This window comes from Clupea harengus, chromosome 2, assembly GCF_900700415.2.
Source record: "Clupea harengus chromosome 2, Ch_v2.0.2, whole genome shotgun sequence".
In the NCBI taxonomy this organism is placed as follows: Eukaryota; Metazoa; Chordata; class Actinopteri; order Clupeiformes; family Clupeidae; genus Clupea; species Clupea harengus.
The window spans coordinates 19,942,342-19,960,739 of NC_045153.1; the positions used below are offsets into that span (position 1 = coordinate 19,942,342).

At 39.7% G+C, this 18,398-nt stretch overlaps 2 protein-coding genes across 13 annotated transcripts in view; both read right to left on the reverse strand.

Moving 5' to 3' along the window:
- Positions 1 to 18,398, reverse strand: part of ttn.1 (titin, tandem duplicate 1) — a 143,481-nt gene that overhangs the window by 102,881 nt on the left and 22,202 nt on the right. For 11 of the 12 annotated variants that reach the window (XM_031585724.1, XM_031585689.1, XM_031585678.1 and 8 more), the window contains 2 exons: positions 14,579 to 18,307; positions 13,864 to 14,142 (listed from right to left, as the gene is read on the reverse strand). In XM_031585724.1, coding sequence (XP_031441584.1) covers positions 13,864 to 14,142; positions 14,579 to 18,307 — 4,008 coding nt within the window. The remainder of the gene's footprint in view (positions 1 to 13,863; positions 14,143 to 14,578; positions 18,308 to 18,398) is intronic. The other variant, XM_031585731.1, reaches the window with a different exon arrangement.
- Positions 8 to 11,764, reverse strand: LOC116224917 (titin-like). The gene is made up of 17 exons (XM_031585791.1): positions 8,451 to 11,764; positions 7,887 to 8,171; positions 7,182 to 7,466; positions 6,752 to 7,036; positions 6,188 to 6,472; positions 5,779 to 6,063; positions 5,308 to 5,592; positions 4,733 to 5,008; positions 4,309 to 4,593; positions 3,814 to 4,098; positions 3,222 to 3,506; positions 2,776 to 3,060; positions 2,201 to 2,485; positions 1,699 to 1,983; positions 1,179 to 1,460; positions 1,039 to 1,065; positions 8 to 764 (listed from the first exon to the last, which is right to left on the reverse strand). Exons 1-17 carry the CDS (start codon positions 8,716 to 8,718, stop codon positions 727 to 729), a joined length of 4,311 nt encoding a protein of 1,436 aa, XP_031441651.1. The 5' UTR covers positions 8,719 to 11,764; the 3' UTR covers positions 8 to 726.

Consider the following 18,398-nt stretch of genomic DNA (forward strand, 5'->3'; position numbering starts at 1 on the left):
TGATTTTATGGGCTGTGAATTAGCATACAACCACAGACAAGGACAGTGTCAAAATACCTTTCACAAACACTTCAGCAGAGCAAGCATCCTTTCCAGTGTCATTACTAGCATGGCAAGAGTACACCCCTGAGTCTGATTGACTGGCCTTCAAAATAACAAGATGTGGAGTGTTGCCCACACAGGAGATCCTGTAATTTCTTCCTGCCCGTAATTCTCTGTGATCCTTTGACCATGTCACTTTAATTGGTAAAGATCCAGTAATGTGACAATTTAATTCCACACTGTCTCCCAGTGTCATATCCATGGGCATAAGTTTTACATCAAAAAAGGGAGGATATCTGGAGTCTAGAGGTTGAACTGAAGACCATGAGAGGAAAATGAGGAAGGGTGAATATTTGAAATCATCAAGATGGTCAGCTTGTCTACTGATCAGCATTTCATCAACATCAGATTTTTTCAAAGGATCTCTCTCATAATGAAACTATACAGATGTGTCCTTTAATATTGCCGTTGGTATTGCAGTAGCAGGATTCAAAAGAACAGATTTGTGATCATGTGATGATGTGTGTTATCGGTTATTCAAAGATCCTTCATCCTCAAGCCAAGAATTGTCTATTAGAGAAGACTCAACACTCAAATACCTAGCCGCAAGAACACTAAACTAATCATATCTGATGATTCATTTCTAGTGCTTCATAGGAACAAGTATGGTGTATTTAGAAGACGTCAACACTGACCTGTAGTCAAAGGTTTTTTCGCCACATCTGAAAATGAATCATTACACAAATAAGGTAAACTCGGTATGAGGGGAGCATTATGTGGTACATTTTCCAAAATTTGAGTAAAGACACAGTACTTCCTGTTTCATCCTACCAAATATAAATTAATTTTCTCATGAAAGACTTAAACTGACCTTTAGTCACTGGTGCTTTCCTCACATTCACAAAAAAGTCAACTATGAGCAATCACATACAGGAGGACTTAAGACTTTAAGAATACCAGAGTGTTGCTATCAAGGACAAATATTCTGACACTAACCTGTGGTTGTTGGTGGCTTTGCCACATCTGAAAAATCAACCATTGCACAAACAAGTTAGCTAATTGTAAGTGATGGCACTCATCCAACCAAGAATTAGGACATTGCATGTCGTGTCTGAATTATGTACACTGATACTGACCTCCTACTGTTCTGATTTGGGCATGACAGATTAGAGTTCCATAGGAATTGCTAATTTCACAAGAGTATCTTCCACTGGTTTCGCTGTTACATGGGTGAAGAGCCTCCAAGATGCATGTGTTGCGAATTACTTTGGTGTTGAATCTGTATGAGGCATAGAGCTGTTTGCCATCCTTGTACCAAGTGACAAACATACTGGTTCCAGTAAAAGTGCACTCTAGTCTCAGTTTCTGACTCATTGGGATGGTGAGGTCCTCCAGTTCAGTCACAAATTGTGGAGGTTCTAAGAGAAACAATGTTATGATCAGTTTAAACTACGATTATATGATGTTCAGCCTACACAGAGTGTTAATGTCAAGGAAAGACCATAGCAATACTAGTACTATATTAAATGGACTGTAGGAGAATTGTGGATCATTCCCTTTACAAGTAAAACAATTGCCCTCCAAGAAATGTTCACTCAAATCCTGAGCACTTTCAAAATGAGAGTAAATTCTCAACAGACACGCAGTATTACACACCTGTCCCAAAGTTGATCTGAGCATGGCAGATATCACTTCCATAGGAATTGCTAATTTCACAGGAGTACTTTCCAGTGGTATCTCTGTTACTCTCGTGTAGACCTTCAAAGATGCATGAGTTACCAACAAGTTTTGTGTTGTATCTGTAAGAGCCATAGACCTGTTTGCCATCCTTATACCAGGTGACAAACATCTTTTCTGCTCCTGTAAATGTGCAGTCAAGACGTAGTTTCTCTCCCTTTTTCAAAGTGTGCCTGGTGAGCTTCTTCACAAATCTAGGGGAATCTGAGGCAGACAACATCAGAAAGGGAGGTTACAAAATATGTAGAGTTGATACATGCACAGAAGCAGGCAATGTTGCAGTCTGAAAGAACTGTTGATGCTTGTCATTAAGAATCCAATCCTTATATCGTCCATGACACTACATCTGAAATTGTTTTAGCCCTCAGGTCAAACTGCTCATCATGCCATCATGCGTGAAACGATTCTCCATGACACTAACCTGGTGCTGTGTTGACCTCAGCATGACAGATATCAGTTCCATAAGAATTGCTAACTTCACAAGAGTAAATTCCAGGAGTCTCTCTGTTGCAGGGGTGCAGACCCTCCAAGATACAGGACTTTCCAACGATCTTTGTGTTGTATCTGTACGAAGCATAGAGCTGTTTGCCATCCTTGTACCAAGTGACAAACATCTTAGGAGCTCCAGTGAAGGTGCACTCAAGTCTCAAATTGTGGCTCATTGGGACAGCTACATTCTGCAGTTTCTTCACAAAGCGAGCAGGTTCTGAGGCAAACAAAGTAGTGTTGCACTGATGAGTGTTGTGAGTGAATTTCTGAATCACTTTAATAGAAAATATTTATAATACAATATTTTGATATAATATATGACTGGAAATCAGGAGAATAATCTTTTGTAAAAGAATATATTCTAAGTGTTAACAAGAACAATCAATTGCCCAAATGATAAAGTATCTCCATGTCAAGATCCTTCCCGAGCATTCTCATTCTTATTTTTATATAATATAAATGACTGAAAAATCCAAATACTTGGTGACATTCCTTTGGTAAACTAACCTGTGACTGCAATGACCTGGGCATGACAGATATCCTTGCCACAGGAATTGCTAACTTCACAAGAGTATCTTCCACTCGTTTCTTTGTTACATTCATGAAGGCATTCCAAGATGCAAGAGTTCTTGGTGACCTTAGTGTTGTATCTGTAAGATCCATATAGCTGTTTGCCATCCTTATACCAAGTGACAAACATCTTTTGATCTCCTGTGAATGTACACTGTAGCCTCAGCTTTTCTGTCATTGGGATGGTGATGTTTTGCAGCTGCATCACAAAGCGAGCAGGTTCTATGAGGGAGAACACAAAGAATGTATGAATATATTCACTTACTATGCAAATAGGAAAAAGGTTAGGTCCACCTATTGAAATACTGAATTGCATCCTTGAAGGACTAATTTAATAATTCCTAATAAGATTATAGACCAATACTTCATGTAGTTTTACTAACCGGTGACTGCCATGACTTGTGCGTGGCAGATGTCACTTCCATATGTGTTGTAAATCTCACAGGAGTACTTTCCAGAAGTATCTTTGTTGGTCTCATGTAAGCACTCAAGAACACAGGTGTTTCCAATGACTTTTGTGTTAAATCTATTTGAAGCACAAACTTGCTTGCCATCCTTGCACCAAGTGATAAACAGTTTTGGAGCTCCAGTAAATGTACACTCCAGTCTCAATTTTTTGCTCATTGTGATGGTTTGGTCCTTAAGTCTTGATACAAATCGGCCAGGTTCTGAGAGGAAAGAATAGTTTGAACAATTAAAGCTTTGTGATTTTCCTTTCATTCACGTGCATTGAAGAGCAGGACTCCTAAATTCTGAATAACCATGCAAAGTTGTCATCGGGATAAAGATAATATGAAAAGGATGCAGGCTTCTTCACAACCGTCGTATTGAACCATCATTTCAGGCAAGCCACAAGAACGCAATCCACAGTGAAATATTAAAAACAACCATCGCATAAGACAATCATGCATCTTCATGTCTACCACTCGACGTGCAGTCTTTGTCATTCCACAAGACAACAGACGAGTTACACACCTGTCACAGTAGTAACCTGGGCATAACAGATGTCACTTCCGTAAGAATTGGTTACTTCACAGGAGTACCGTCCGGGTGTGTCCTCGTTACATTTATGAAGACACTCCAAGACACAGGTGTTTCCAATGACCTTTGTGTTGTATCTGTAGGACGCATACACCTGCTTTCCATCCTTATACCATGTGACGAACATCTTTGGTGCTCCCGTAAACGTGCACTCCAGTCTGAGATTTTTACTCAGAGGGAAGCAAACATCCTTCAGCTTCTTGACAAAGCGAGCAGGTTCTAAGAACAATGATGAAATTATTCTCCAAATGTTTAGATCACAGAACCGATATATTTCCAAGAAATAATTGCTTTTCTGCACAGCTCCTTATTGAGACTATTGAGGAAATTACTGATGACTCTACAACAAATATCTTTAGATCTGACTGTACAAGGTTTAAAACACCTAATTTTAAAGACTGCCAATATCTTCCATTGAGTTGTGCATACCTGTAACGGGGACGACTTGAGCGTGACAGATATCTGTTCCATAGGGATTGGTGATTTCACAGGAGTACCTTCCAGCAGTCTCCTTGTTGCATTCATGTAAGCATTCCATGATACATGAGTTCTCAGTGACTTTTGAGTTGTATCTGTATGAGGCATAGAGCTGTTTGCCATCCTTGTACCAAGTGACAAACATCTTAGGGGCTCCCATGAAAATGCACTCAAGTCTCAGTTTTTGGCTCATTGGGATTGAGAGGTTCTGAAGCTTCTTCACAAAGCGAGCAGGCTCTGAGAGAAACAAGATCATACTGATTTTATCTCACTGTTATCTAGCTTAAGAAAATCTGGAATTGTTGGTACAGCTTTCGTGAATATTTTTCATACATTTACTCTAAAACAAGTCACCAGGAAGGAGATTTGAACAAACCTGATTCTGCTGTGATCTGAGAGTGACAGATAGCTGTTCCATAAGAATTACTGATTTCACAAGAATATTTTCCAGTTGTTTCTTTGTTGGATCGATGCAGGCATTCCAAAGTACAGGAATTGGTAGTGACTTTGGTGTTGTATCCATAAACCTGTTTGCCATCCTTATACCAGATAACAAACATTTTCTGGGCTCCCGTAAAGGCACATTCCAGTCTTAACATTTTGCTCATTGGAATAGTCATGTCCACCAAATTCTTCACAAAGTGTGGAGCATCTGAGAAGAACAACACAATTCATTAACTGGTCCTGGTATCCATGCTTAAATACATTCTCAAGAGGCTCAATTCATTAACTGGTCCTGGTATCCATGCTTAAATACATTCTCAAGAGGCTGAAACACTATAATATAGGATAGATTTTTTATAGTACAAATCAGGAAATGTAGTGAAATGTAACGTGAAACTTAAAACGTAATACTTGTTGCTTTCAAATTCTTTCACAACTTAACTATATGCAAAGAACAGTATTCATAATTGATTTTCTAAAAGATCCATCTTAAAGTGCGGGACGAACCTGTTCCCACAGTGATATCAGCATGGCAGATAGCCGATCCATGAGAATTGCTTATTTCACATGAGTATCGTCCAGCAGTTCCTCTGTTACTTCCATGAAGGCACTCCAAGATACATGAATTGCCAATGAGCTTTGTGTTGTGTCGGTAAGAGGCATAAAGTTGCTTTCCTTCCTTGTACCAAGTGACAAACATTTTGGGGGCTCCAGTGAATGTACATTCCAGGGTCATTTTTTCTCCAATATAGACTTGGATGTTGGGCAGCTTCTTCGCAAAGCGAGGAACATCTGATCAAAAGTAAAGATATATTGAATTTTTTAAGAGTAAAATGCTGCATAAAGGGGTCTCCCAATTTCTGGATAAAAATGATCAATTACGGTAAAAAAGTATTTTATGTTTTTCACGAAGAGTTTAAAGTTAACAAGTTTTATAACCTTTACTGTTATGTACATGGGTCTGGAAGGCATACAAACCTGTCACTGTTGTGACCTCAGCATGGCATCTATCAGATCCAAACTTGTTTGTTACTTCACAAGAGTATTTTCCAGTGGTTTCTTTGTTGCATTCATGCAAACACTCCAAGACACAGGAGTTTCCAATCACTTTAGTGTTGTATCTGTATGAGGCATAGAGCTGCTTGTCATTCTTGTACCAAGTGACAAACATTTTGGGGGCCCCAGTGAAAGTGCACTCAAGTCTCAGTTTCTGGCTCACTGGGATGGAAATGTTCTTCAGCTTTGTCACAAAGCGTGCTGGGTCTGAGAGAGAATTGTAATTATAATTAATTATATATTGCCACCCCGTTCACAGGTGTTGGAATCATTACGTTTAAATGTTGAGAAGAGAGGCAGAGTATCTGCAATAACATTTCCTGATACTGACCTGCCACTGCAGTGACTTTAGCATAGCAGACATCAGATCCATATTTGTTAGTGATTTCACAGGAGTACCTTCCTGTAGTTTCCGTATTGCACTCATGAAGGCATTCCAGGATGCAGGAGTTCTTGGTGACTTTTGTATTATATCTATAGGATGCATACACTTGTTTGCCATCCTTATACCATGTGATAAACATCTTTGGAGCTCCTATGAAGGTGCACTCAAGTCTTAATTTCTTGTTCATTGGAACGGATAGGTCCTTCAGCTTTGTGATCAATTGAGGAGGTTCTGAGTGGAAAAATGTGAATAGATTAAGACTCTTGCCTAAGACCCGGCCATAAGCCTACACTTCACAGAGAAACTGGGTTATGGATGGTAAAACGCTTAAGAACGCCTGACAAACTACAAGAAAATTCTACATCCTGAGATAAATCCTTTTCAAATATGTTTTTAGCGTTATTAGTTGAAGAGATAGTGACTGAAATTACAGAATAAACTGAATAAACAAGAAGACCTCCTAGAATGTTGACCAGTACTTCCGTTATGCAAAGAGGATGATGTACCAACCTGTTACAGCAACAATCTGAGCATGGCAGATATCTGTTCCATGTGCATTGCTAACTTCACAAGAGTAAATTCCACTGGTTTCTTGGTTACTGGGATGTAGACATTCCAAGATGCACGAGTTCTTTGTGACTTTAGTGTTGTATCTGTATGAAGCATACACTTGTTTTCCTTCCTTGTACCAAGTGACAAACATTTTTGGGGCTCCAGTAAATGTGCACTCCAGTATCAACTTCTTGCTCATTGGGATAGTATGGTCCTTAAGCTTTGTCACAAAATGAGCTGGTTCTGTGAAAGATATTGTAAGGAAAAATAATTGAAGGCAAATTAATGGATTGATGATTGTCTGAGCTAGCCATAATATTAAAAAGTATATATTATTCAGTTGTAAATGGGGATGGAGGACCTTCCAAGCACAAAAGACTATACTAACCTGTTGCTACAGCAACCTCAGCTTGGCATATATCAGTTCCATAGGAATTGCTGACTTCACATGAGTATATGCCTGCAGTATCTGGTTTGGTGTCATGAAGACATTCCATGATGCAGGTATTAGCTGTAATCTTTGTATTGTATCTGTAAGAGGCATACAGCTGTTTGCCATTCTTATACCAAGTGACAAACATTTTAGGGGCTCCCTTAAATTCACACTCAAGTCTTAATTTATGTCCCAAAGCAACGGTGGTGGCCTTCAGCTTCTTCACAAAGCGAGCAGGTTCTGAGAGAAACAAGAGATTTATTAAGATAGAAGAATAAGAGATGGCTCTTTCAGGGAGGATCCAATAAGGCATGCCATTTATTTGTATCTTCATTTTAGCTTTAACAGTAAACTATGGTGCTCTCAGTCTTACATGATCCAATTATGCATGCTTTTTGAAAATTGTCCTCCATGCTTCCAAGCTGTTCTTTCAATGTGTTACATTGATTGACACTTTGAGAGTGAAGGTAAAATGTGTATTGGCTTTAGACATAGTCCAATAGCACATGCAAGAAATTGTTTTGTAGTCAGAATCTGAAAAAATGAGCTCCATGCATCCATGCATTTTCCATAACAGTGACCATTGTGTCCTATTTTTTATAGAAATACTCCCAAAAATCCAAAGAAATCCATTCCAGCAATGCAAGACAGTATACTGACCTGTTATCACAGAAACATCAGCATAGCAGATCTCTGTTCCATAAGCATTGCTGACTTCGCAGGCATATGTTCCAGGAGTATCTTTGTCGCATTCATGAAGACACTCCACGATGCAAGAGTTTCCTGTGACTTTAGTGTTATATCTGTATGAGGCATATAGTTGCTTTCCATTTTTGTACCAAGTAACAAACATTTTTGGAGCTCCTTTAAAGGTGCACACAAGTTGCAATTTCTGCTTCATTGGGATGGAGATGTCCTTCAGTTTTGTGACAAAACGAGCAGGTTCTAAGAAAAATAACATTTTGATTAATTACATCTTTTTCCAGGAAGGTTGTTCGATGAATTCATAAAGAGTAGTTTTGTAAAGAGATAATCCAATGAACTTCAGTTCTACTATTATAAGTTGCTATATAAAATGATGATCCAACTATCCCTTAAATCCCTTTTAATCTATAAGATATCCATATGAGGTATGAAGGCAGTAAAGGTAATAACGGACTGAAGTAAAAATGATTGTACAATAAGAGCAGTATCTCAAATCTTTTGGACAAATAGTGTACCAACCTGTCACTACGCTGATTTGAGCATGGCAGATGTCGGTGCCAGAGGCATTGTGAACTTCACAGGAGTACCTTCCAGGAGTGTCTTTGTTGCACTCATGAAGACATTCCAAGATGCAGGTGTTCTCAATGACTTTTGTGTTGTGTCTGTATGAAGCGTAGAGTTGCTTGCCATCCTTGTACCAAGTGACAAACAGCTTAGGAGATCCAGTGAATCTGCATTCCAGCCTCAACTTATTGCGCATTGGAATAGAAACGTCTCCCATCTTCATCACAAAGCGAGCAGGCTTTGAGGTGTCCTGCTTCCGGACAAAGCGCCCAGGTTCTAAAAATAATAATAACCAAAAAAGTATTTATGTGAGATATGCTGCCCAAGACAGCTCAAACTTGGATATATGAATCTTGCTTTCCTATGCAATGATACAATACTGGTCAAGACCAAAGAGTTTCCAAGAACTGTCCTTTCATCTTCTTCAAGAATTGTTGAGATTTGCTACATGGTCAAGGCCTATGCCTCAATAACCGGAAATGAAGAAATAGTAAAATGACACTGAATGTTTCCTGAAGTGTTGTATACAAACCTCTGGAGGTGGTGACAGGAGATTGATAGAGATCATCTCCACCAACACCGTGCACATCACAAGAATAATCACTAGGAACGTCTTTGCTATCTTCATGTTTAAATTCCAAGACAGTGACTTCAGCATAACAAACATCTGTTCCACAAGAATTGCTAATTGCGCAAGAATATTTTCCACTGGTGTCTTTGTTGCTTTCATGAACACATTCCAAGATACACATGTCCTTGGTGACTTTTGCGCCATATCTGTCAGAGGCATACAGCGGTCTTCCATCTTTACACCAAGTAACAAACATCTTGGGATTTCCAGTGAATGTGCATTCAAGTCTCAATTTCTTTCCCACAACAATACAAAGGTCCTTCATCTTTGTCACAAAGTGTGGTGGGTCTGTGAGAAACAATATTATTCTTGATGATTTGAATTAATTCAGTCTTTCATGCTAGTATTTCAAGAACCTCAAGAGGATTTTTAAGACGAAACCAAAGAGAGAAATTAAGATCACCTTTATCACGTATGTAGCAGATACAAGAAGCTGATCCTATGCTGTTTTCAGCTGTGCAAGTATATTCACCAGTGTCAGATTTAGTTGTTTTTGATATTTGCAAATAAGCAATGCCACTAGAATACTCCATTTTGCAGGTGGCAGAGGCATGCACTTTGCTGTTCCCTTTAAACCAGGATACTTTTATCTCCTGTCTACCGCCAATGTGACAACTAATGGCAACTGCAGCTCCTTCTTTGACATAATTTGGTGCCAATGTTTGAATGAAATATGGTGGTTCTAAAGTATTAATAAGATCAAAGGTAGGTACAGTTATTTCAATTCAACAATATGTCATGGATTATGGAATTGTGAAAATTGTAAAGTGAAGGCAAGGAACAAACCTAGGACCGTGATTTGAGCATGACAGGCATCAGTAGCACCATTACTAATTTCACAAGAGTAAGTTCCAGAAGTCTCATGATCGCTTTCAAAGAGGCTTTCCAAGATGCATGAGTTCCCTGTCACTTTTGTATTATATCTGTAGGAAGCATATATATGCTTGCCATCCTTCATCCATGAGACAACCATTTTTGGGCTTCCCACAAAAGAGCAGTCAAGAATTAAATGTTTTCCCTTTTCAATATAAATGTCCTTCAGTCTTTTCACAAAACGAGCAGGTTCTAAGAGGAAGAGAAAAATTGCCTGTCTGAAAATGCAATCAAGCAAAGAAGACTGTCTGCATGAAGGACATGCACACTGATCTTTTACCACCAAGTTGACTTGACAGCTTTTCTCTCCAGTATCAATACTTATCTGGCATAAGTACTCTGCTGTATGAGACTGGTCAATTTTGAGCAATTTCAAAAATGCTGTTCTCTCTTAAAGCTATTTTACAGCTCCTTCCAAGTAGTAGCTCTCTAGTTTCCTTGGACCATTTCAATGTAAATGTGACGCTTCTTTTAACAGTTGACATTTGACATTAACAGTAGACTTTTGAGCCTGGCAATGCTTCCATGTGTTGTGGTTTCACCCTAAACAAAATCTGATGTAAATGTCCGTCTTAACCTGCCTACATTACATGAAGAGACAGCATGATTTTTCCCATACCATGTGCTCCATGCAGGCTAAACCACCTTTTAAGGCCCAACATTAAAGGGGATGGTTTCATGCTGGGTTCAAAATGGCAAAACGACACCTCAGATGCCAACATCAGGACTAAATTCTAACATCAGAATTGCGCAAGACATCCAGTATTAAGGGATTCAGAGCCTTGTCTGATTTTTCACTATGCAGAGATACATAGGAGAGATGCAGAGATACATCAAGGATTTGTTATGTCAAAGTGCCTTGATGTCATCCAAATCAAGTTAAAAGTTGAAAGCATCATTTCAGCGTCACAATCATTTCTGACCTTTGACAACTATGTTGCTGCTGCAGTTGGCAGTTTCTGCATCATTCCATACTTCACAAGTAAAATCTCTGCTGTCCTCAAATCGTGTAGTCTTCAATTCGAGGACTGCTACTAAGTCAACTAATGATGTGCTGTAGTGTCCAGAATCAGTGATCTTGTTGTCATATTTGTTACCGTTTATTTTTAAAGAGGGTGTGCCACTGACTTTGCATTCAAGATGTAGCGGCTCGTGGAGCTTAACAAATTGTGTGCTTGGCAGTTTCATTGTGAATTGGGGTGGTTCTGGAAATCAAGAATGTGAGATAGACTGTAAGGTCATAATATAGCCAGCATTTCAGTATTGCAAAAATGAGTGGATGGTCAGCATTATCCACTTAATCACCAAAAATGTCCCGCAGTGTCACATTCTTAGGGTTGGTGAGTGGAACAGATAATTCCAAATGATTTTTAATTGGATTCAGTTCTGTCCATTACTCATCGTGACTGAGATGTCGCAAGGTTTATATTGGCTCATGAAAACAATACTTTTCATCTTTTTTTTTCTCTCAGCAGTGTCAGATCGAAGTCTGTGGCATCCTATTATAGTCACATCATGCTTTAATAACATCATACTAACATTATCAGAATATTAACCCAACTAGGAACGCACAGCAGAAACACAATTTGAAACAAGCTTGCCTACATATGGATCACTCAAGGAAGCAAAAACCACAACAGGTGTATTGATCCAAAAACACCAAGAACATTTCATTGTTTTCATCTAAACCACATCAGGGTCAGTTCCATTTCAAAGTCGGCTTGTATGCTTCAAACTAAAATCTAAGAGTCAAACCAAGTCTCAAAGCCAATCTGACCTCAGTAAAGAATAAGGAGACTATAAGGTAATTTTCTAAAAATGTCATTTTGAAGTGGAGTTATATCATGTTCACTACATACAGACGTGAACAAAATTGTTGGTACCCTTCATTTAAAGAAGGAAAAACCCACAATTGTCACTGAAATAACTTGAAACTGACAAGCTCCAGTTTTGTCTCGTCTGTCCAAAGGACATTCTCCCAGAAGCCCTGTGGCTTGTCAATATGCATTTTGGCAAATTCCAGTTTCGCTTTTATATGATTTGCTTTCAACAGTGGTGTCCTCCACGGTCGACTTTGGCTCAAACAGCGACTGATGGTGCGATCTGGCCCTGATGTACCTTGACCTTGGAGTTCACCTCTAATCTCTTTGGAAGTTGTTCTGGGCACTTTGGTTACCATTTGTATTATCCGTCTCTTCAATTTGTCATCAATTTTCCTCTTGCAGCCATGTCCAGGGAGGTTGGCTACAGTCCCCTGGACCTTAAACTTCTGAATAATATGTGCAACTGTTGTCACAGGAATATCAAGCTGCTTCTTTCTAATCTCCTGAGACAACTCTGTCCTTAGCTTTCTGTGGTCCATGTTCAGTGTGGTACACACCATGATACCAAACACCACAGTGACTACTTTTCACCCTTTAAATAGGCAGACTGACTGATTACAAGTTTGAAGAAGCCTGTAATGCTAATTAGAGGACACACCTTAGTTTAACATGTCTCTATGGTCAAATTATTTTAAATCTTTTCTAGGGGTAGCATCATTTTTGTCCAGGCCAGTTTAATTCGTTTTTTTTTTGTAATTATTCTGTTGAACCACAATTCAAAAGCAATGTCTTCTTTCCATTAGTTCATTTTCAGTATTTTTTTATTTATTATTACTTTTGTCAGTTTCAAGTTATTTCAGTGATGATTGTGGCTTTTTCTTCCTTTAACGGAAGGGTACCAACAATTTTGTCCACGTCTGTATATAGTCTACGATTTGAATATTTTAAGTCTCTTGTAGTCTTACACAATAAACATTAACATATTACTCAGGACCGAATAATACATTCAAAAAGAGGAACTGAAATTCAATTCATTTTAGATTAAAAAAAAATTCTGTTGTATGGCTTAATCATTTTTTTATGAAATGCTAAAGAATGGCCTAATCATTTTAAAATAACGTCCTGTATCACACAAAACTTCCAACAAAATCCAGCCAAACAGATCTGACAATTTGTTGACAATTAGCAACTCTACATAGTTAAAAAATCTTCAAAATATAATTCACATTCTCTCTCGTGTCAAACAACCAACCAATATATTTGTTGCATCAGAAATAAGTCAGTTTGCCATGGAAAGTTTATGTGATATATAGAGTACATCAAAATATATTACCTGCACGACTAGTGCTGACAAATGTATTGTGTTGTGACACAATATATGTTGTTGCATTACATTTTACACAGCAGATATAGTCAAATAAAAATAGTACGCTGAGCACGAAAGTGCACTTACCTTGGACCATAACCACGCAAGAGTATTCTGTGCTTCCAGTGTCTTTAGCCTTAAGAATGTCAAGACTGGGCATCCTGTCTTCAAAAGAGAGTTTACAGTCGGTCTGCTTAAGTCTTAAGATTTCAAGAGAATGCTTGTTCTTTTCATAAGATATTCTGTTGTCAGTGCTCTCTGAGATGGCAGTGTTGTTTTTGAACCAGACAACATCCATTGGTGAAGTTCCTGTTATTAAGAGTTGAATTATTGCTTGTTTCCCAACAAAAACGGTCATAGGATCAGGCTTAGTAACAAAAGAAGGTGGGAACAGTTCTGCAAAGGATCAAGGCATAGGACAATAAATTGTATATATTGTATATAATCCTTGCTGTGACAACCCTTCCATTTCCATTAAATGACTCAGGTGCAAAGATCATCAGAGTAAACCCATTCAAATAAATCTGAGATGCCTCACAACAAAGACATTATGGCAAAACACATATAACAAATTCCCCAAACTTTGCAGTATGAACTGCCAACATAACTGGACGATCCAGTATCCGCAGCCTGCAAGCGCAGCAGCTTGCAACACAAAATAAACACTTAACTTACCAGACACTGTGAGGTAAGCAGAACACGTGTCACTGCCATGTTGGTTGGTGGCTTTGCAGGTAAATTCATCGCTGTCAGCTTTGCCAGTTTTCAGGAGTTCCAGTGTGGTCTTGTTGAGATGGCTGATGATCCTGTACTTCTCACCCTGACGAATCTCTGTGCCAGACTTGAACCATTTGAAGTTGACATTGGGTGCATCTTCAATCTCACAGTCAAACCTGCCTTGATCGCCAACGTTGAGTTCCAGGGGTTGGATCTTGCGCCTGAAAACAGGTGGCACTGTTTTGCGGAGGAAGAGAAAAAAGGTCAGATTACCCAGGCAGTAATGGAGAGAAAGATGATATCTGGAATAACTGGGACAGGGATGAATACACACTCTAGTAATCCAGGATGACTGTGAAAAGAAGTGAATTGTTAGGGAAGGAAGAAAATGAAGAGTGGATGAGGAAAAATGAAATTACGATACCTCAGAGCATGCTAAAAGTGATGGATGAAACAAAGTGATTTAAAGAAGTGGTAAAGAGTGATATCTAGGAGTGATGAACACCTGGGAGTTAAATAAAAGAGTGGAAAAAATGACATGAAACCAAGAGAGTAGGAATGTGAAGGTGGCATGGATGTTCATCCATTAATTAGTGATGATCTAATGGTAAACGCCAAAGATTAAAGTTAGATCTTCAGTAACTGTGAGATTAAAACATCCTTATAATCCAACCTCTTGATATAACTGTGAGCCTTGAGGATGTTGAGGTCTTGCCGGCTTCATTCTCAGCTTCACAGACATATTCTCCTTGATGCTTGTCCTTCTTAACTTTGTCGATTACTAACATGTGTGTGTCTCGGGATTTGGAACATTTGAACTCGATGCCAGATTTAACCAATTTTCCATTGAAGAACCACTTTACATTTTTAACACATTTTATATTCACCGAAAAATCTACTTTACTGCCATCCTCTACAGACATATCATTCAGAGGTTTCTCAATGATAGGGTAATTTTGAATCTGTTCTACGGTCTTACTTATTGTGATTTCTTCAGAGAGAAATTCCTCTTTTAACTCTCTGTGTACAACAACATCTGCAGATTGTTCCAAGGGTATAGGTGCGCATGACACAGCTGTAGTTATATTTGCAGCACCTGCATCTTTCTCAAGGCCATTTACTGTCATTGATCTGATTTCTGGTTTAGATATCCGCGTGGCTTCCTGCACCAAAGGTTGTTCCTGAGCTATTATAGTTTCAAAGGAGGTTTTGGCTTCTGTCTTCACAGCAGCTGACTGCATCCTTGCCAATTTAATATCAGAGACACTCTCTGAAGTCAGCACTGTCCCCACCACAGATGTGAGCATCTCCTTCCGGGAGGCACTCTTGACCTGTAACTTTTGGGGTCTGTCGATTTGCAAGGTTCCAGACTGTGCTGAAGTTAGAATTTGACATTCTTGATAAACAATAGAATAGAATGCTGCCTGAAGTTCGCTTTTCAGATCTGCAGTCTGAGGGTAGTCACCCTCAAAGGCAATAGTTATTTTTATGGGTATGCTTGTGGTTGTGATGAGATATGTAAACATAGTGAATTTCGGCTCCTTGCGTATTGTGGGCTCTTTAACGTCTACGACACCTAGGCTCTGCACGACATCCGCCAAAATAAGCGGTTGATCACGAGCCACTGCCGACTGAAGGGCAGTCTTTAATTGATAACGGATGTCCAAGCTCTGAGGTTTGAGTGCAGGGATGACAAATGTCAGCTCCTTGGGAAGAGTTTTACTCTCTCTTGACTCAGAAACTAACAGGGGTCTTTTGGGCTGTGTAGTAGCATCTACCTTTATTGACTCAGACTTTGTGATGCACTTAGACATCTCCCCCATCAGAACATGCTTCTCCTCCATCAATATTGCCTGTCTAACTGACTGTCCCTCTTGAATCTGAACAGCAAAATCTTGCTCTGCAGATTCAAGTGCAACACTGCTCTCTGTGGAAACAGCCTTTTCTTCTATGTGTAAAGGTTGTGTGGGCATTTTGGGCTCCATTCCCGTCTCGCAAGTGAATTTCTCAGCAGCCTTTAACTGGTCTGTGTGACCTTCCTCGAGAACTTGTCTGTCTGAGATGGATGTTACGTGCACTATATTCCACCGGTCCTCCTTTTGGACTAGAGCTCTCTGTTGCTCAATAGCAGTGGCAAATGGTGTTTCCTTCGGGAGCTGCAAAGATTCTGAAATTACTTGAAGAATATTTTGAGGTTTGGGTTCTTTTTTGTAGTTAGACTTAATGCCCGTCACCGATACATGAAGATCTTTGATGTAATCTGCTGTAAGCTCCCTCTTTTCTTCTGTGGTTACAGCATGTTTCCGAGCCTTTTCTTGTCTTTGCATTGCAGAGTGCTCTTCTGGTTTCTCGTGTGTAAGTATAGCCTCTTTGGTTAGTGGGTATACTTCTTGTACAGACTGAAGATGTAAAGTCCCAGTGGGCTCTTTCTGAGGCTGCAGAGTCAATGTGGTCTTTTCGGAAGAAAAGTGTGCAGAGTCCTCACAAGTTACCGTTCTCTGCTCGTCTGTAGATACCGAGTGGAGCAGGGTGGGACTCTTCCTAACATCTGCCTGTTCCTCAGATGGTTTCTCACAGGTAAACCTGCTCTCAGATGGGAGAACATCTTGATCACTAATCACCTGCAAATGTAAAATCTGCTCTTTTTCCTTTTGTGTGGTTACTGATTCTGCACTTTCTATGCCTGGTATTTTGGCAACATGGTCAGCTTTGAGTTCTAGCTTCTCTTCTGCATTTAAAGCTGATAAGAATACTTTATCTTTAGAGAGGTCAGCTACCTCCTCTTTTGGCTTATGCACCTCAAATTTCTCCACTTTAGCCAAAATATGTTTCATCTCACTGACTCCTGCAAGTGTTGGCTTTCTTAGTTCCTTCCTAACCAAACCTTGAGTGGTCTCGGAGGCAGACAGGTCAGATGTATGGCCCTCTGAAATTTGCAAATTTTGTGAGGAAGTAGCAGAGTATAGCAATTTGACCCCTTCAGCAACTCTAAAACCCCTCTCTTGTTCAGGTAGGGGAATACTCTGATACTGTTCTCTCAATATAGGTAATGTGGTTTCTACTTGATAGCCACTGAGCGGGTATTTTGGTTCAGCTGTTGTTTTTGTTTCCTCCTCTTTCCTGCCTGCAAATGTCTCAGCTCTTACAATAGAGAATCCGGTTATGTTCTCAGAGGTGGCAGACATCAGCTTAGAGGGCAGCTCCCTCTCAAACTCTAGCTCAGTAATTTCAGGGCTTTTGATACGTTCCGAGTGTTGTTCTATGAAACCTTGGTTTTCCTCAATGGAAGAAGTGAGGGCAGTAGTGTGTAGCTGCTTAACAGGGATGGCTACAGCTGGCTGTGGTAGGGTTGGACCCATCGTCACTGTCTCTTGCACTTCATGAGACTGCAAGACTGCAGCTTGATGCGTTAATTGCTCTGTATGAATAGTGGCAGCAGACATATCTACCTCTCTTAAGTTTTCCACCTGTTCACTGGCAACAACCTGTGTATCCTCAGTTCCAATGCAGATCTTCTGACGTCCTGCCTGCTGGTTATCTCTGGCTTCCCCTGGTATATTAACCATGTACAGACGAGATTCAGTCGTTTGTTCAGTCACTGACACTTTGTAACTTTTTTGTTTTTGAGTGACAACCTGTTCTTGGTGCCGGGATGTAGCAACAGTCTCCCGCAAGACAATAAGTTCAGCACTGCACAAGGCCTCCCCGAACAAGTTAACTGCCGTGCAAGTGTAGAGACCACTATCTTCCTGCTGAAGGCTTGTCATTTTCATAAAACCGAAGCCATCTGGATTGCTCATTATTACACAGTACTTGCTTGGATGCATTTGAAATTCACCTCTAAACCACTGAATTTCAGGCAGTGGTGTTCCTGTTACTGTGTATTGAAACTGTGCCTGGCTTCCGACTGTACATTGCACCGAATTAATTTCTTTTGTGAAACAGGGGGGTTGTCCTTTAGGTTTCTCTAACTGCCGTGCATCCTTCACTTTCACATGTAGGTATGATGCACATGTTGACTCACCATATTCATTGCGCACAGTGCATAAGTATTCTCCCTCTGTTTCTTTCCGAACCTTGGTTACTATTAATGTGTACTCATCTCTCTCTTGAATGAACTTATAAATGGATGAAGACACAATGGCTTGGCCATTGTGCTTCCACTGAACGTCTGGTTTTGGGAAACCAGATGCAATGACAGTAAACTTGGCAGTTTCCCCAACAGAAGAAATCATAGGGGATAGTTTAGTTACAAAAACTGGTTTCTCTATTTTTTGGGAAAGAGTACTAGTATAGCGTTTTGACTCTGACTCGAGTTCAAATGTGCGCCTCTCTGTCATGCTCAGGCTAGTTATGGTGTCGTGTTTCTCCTCTTCCGTTGAAACGGCCAAGCTAGAAAAGGCTGAGCAAAGAATATTTTTTTAAACATACTATTCACAAATTGACAGTAACAGTCCATTCTGATATAAGTTTGTGTTATCATGTTACTTTCC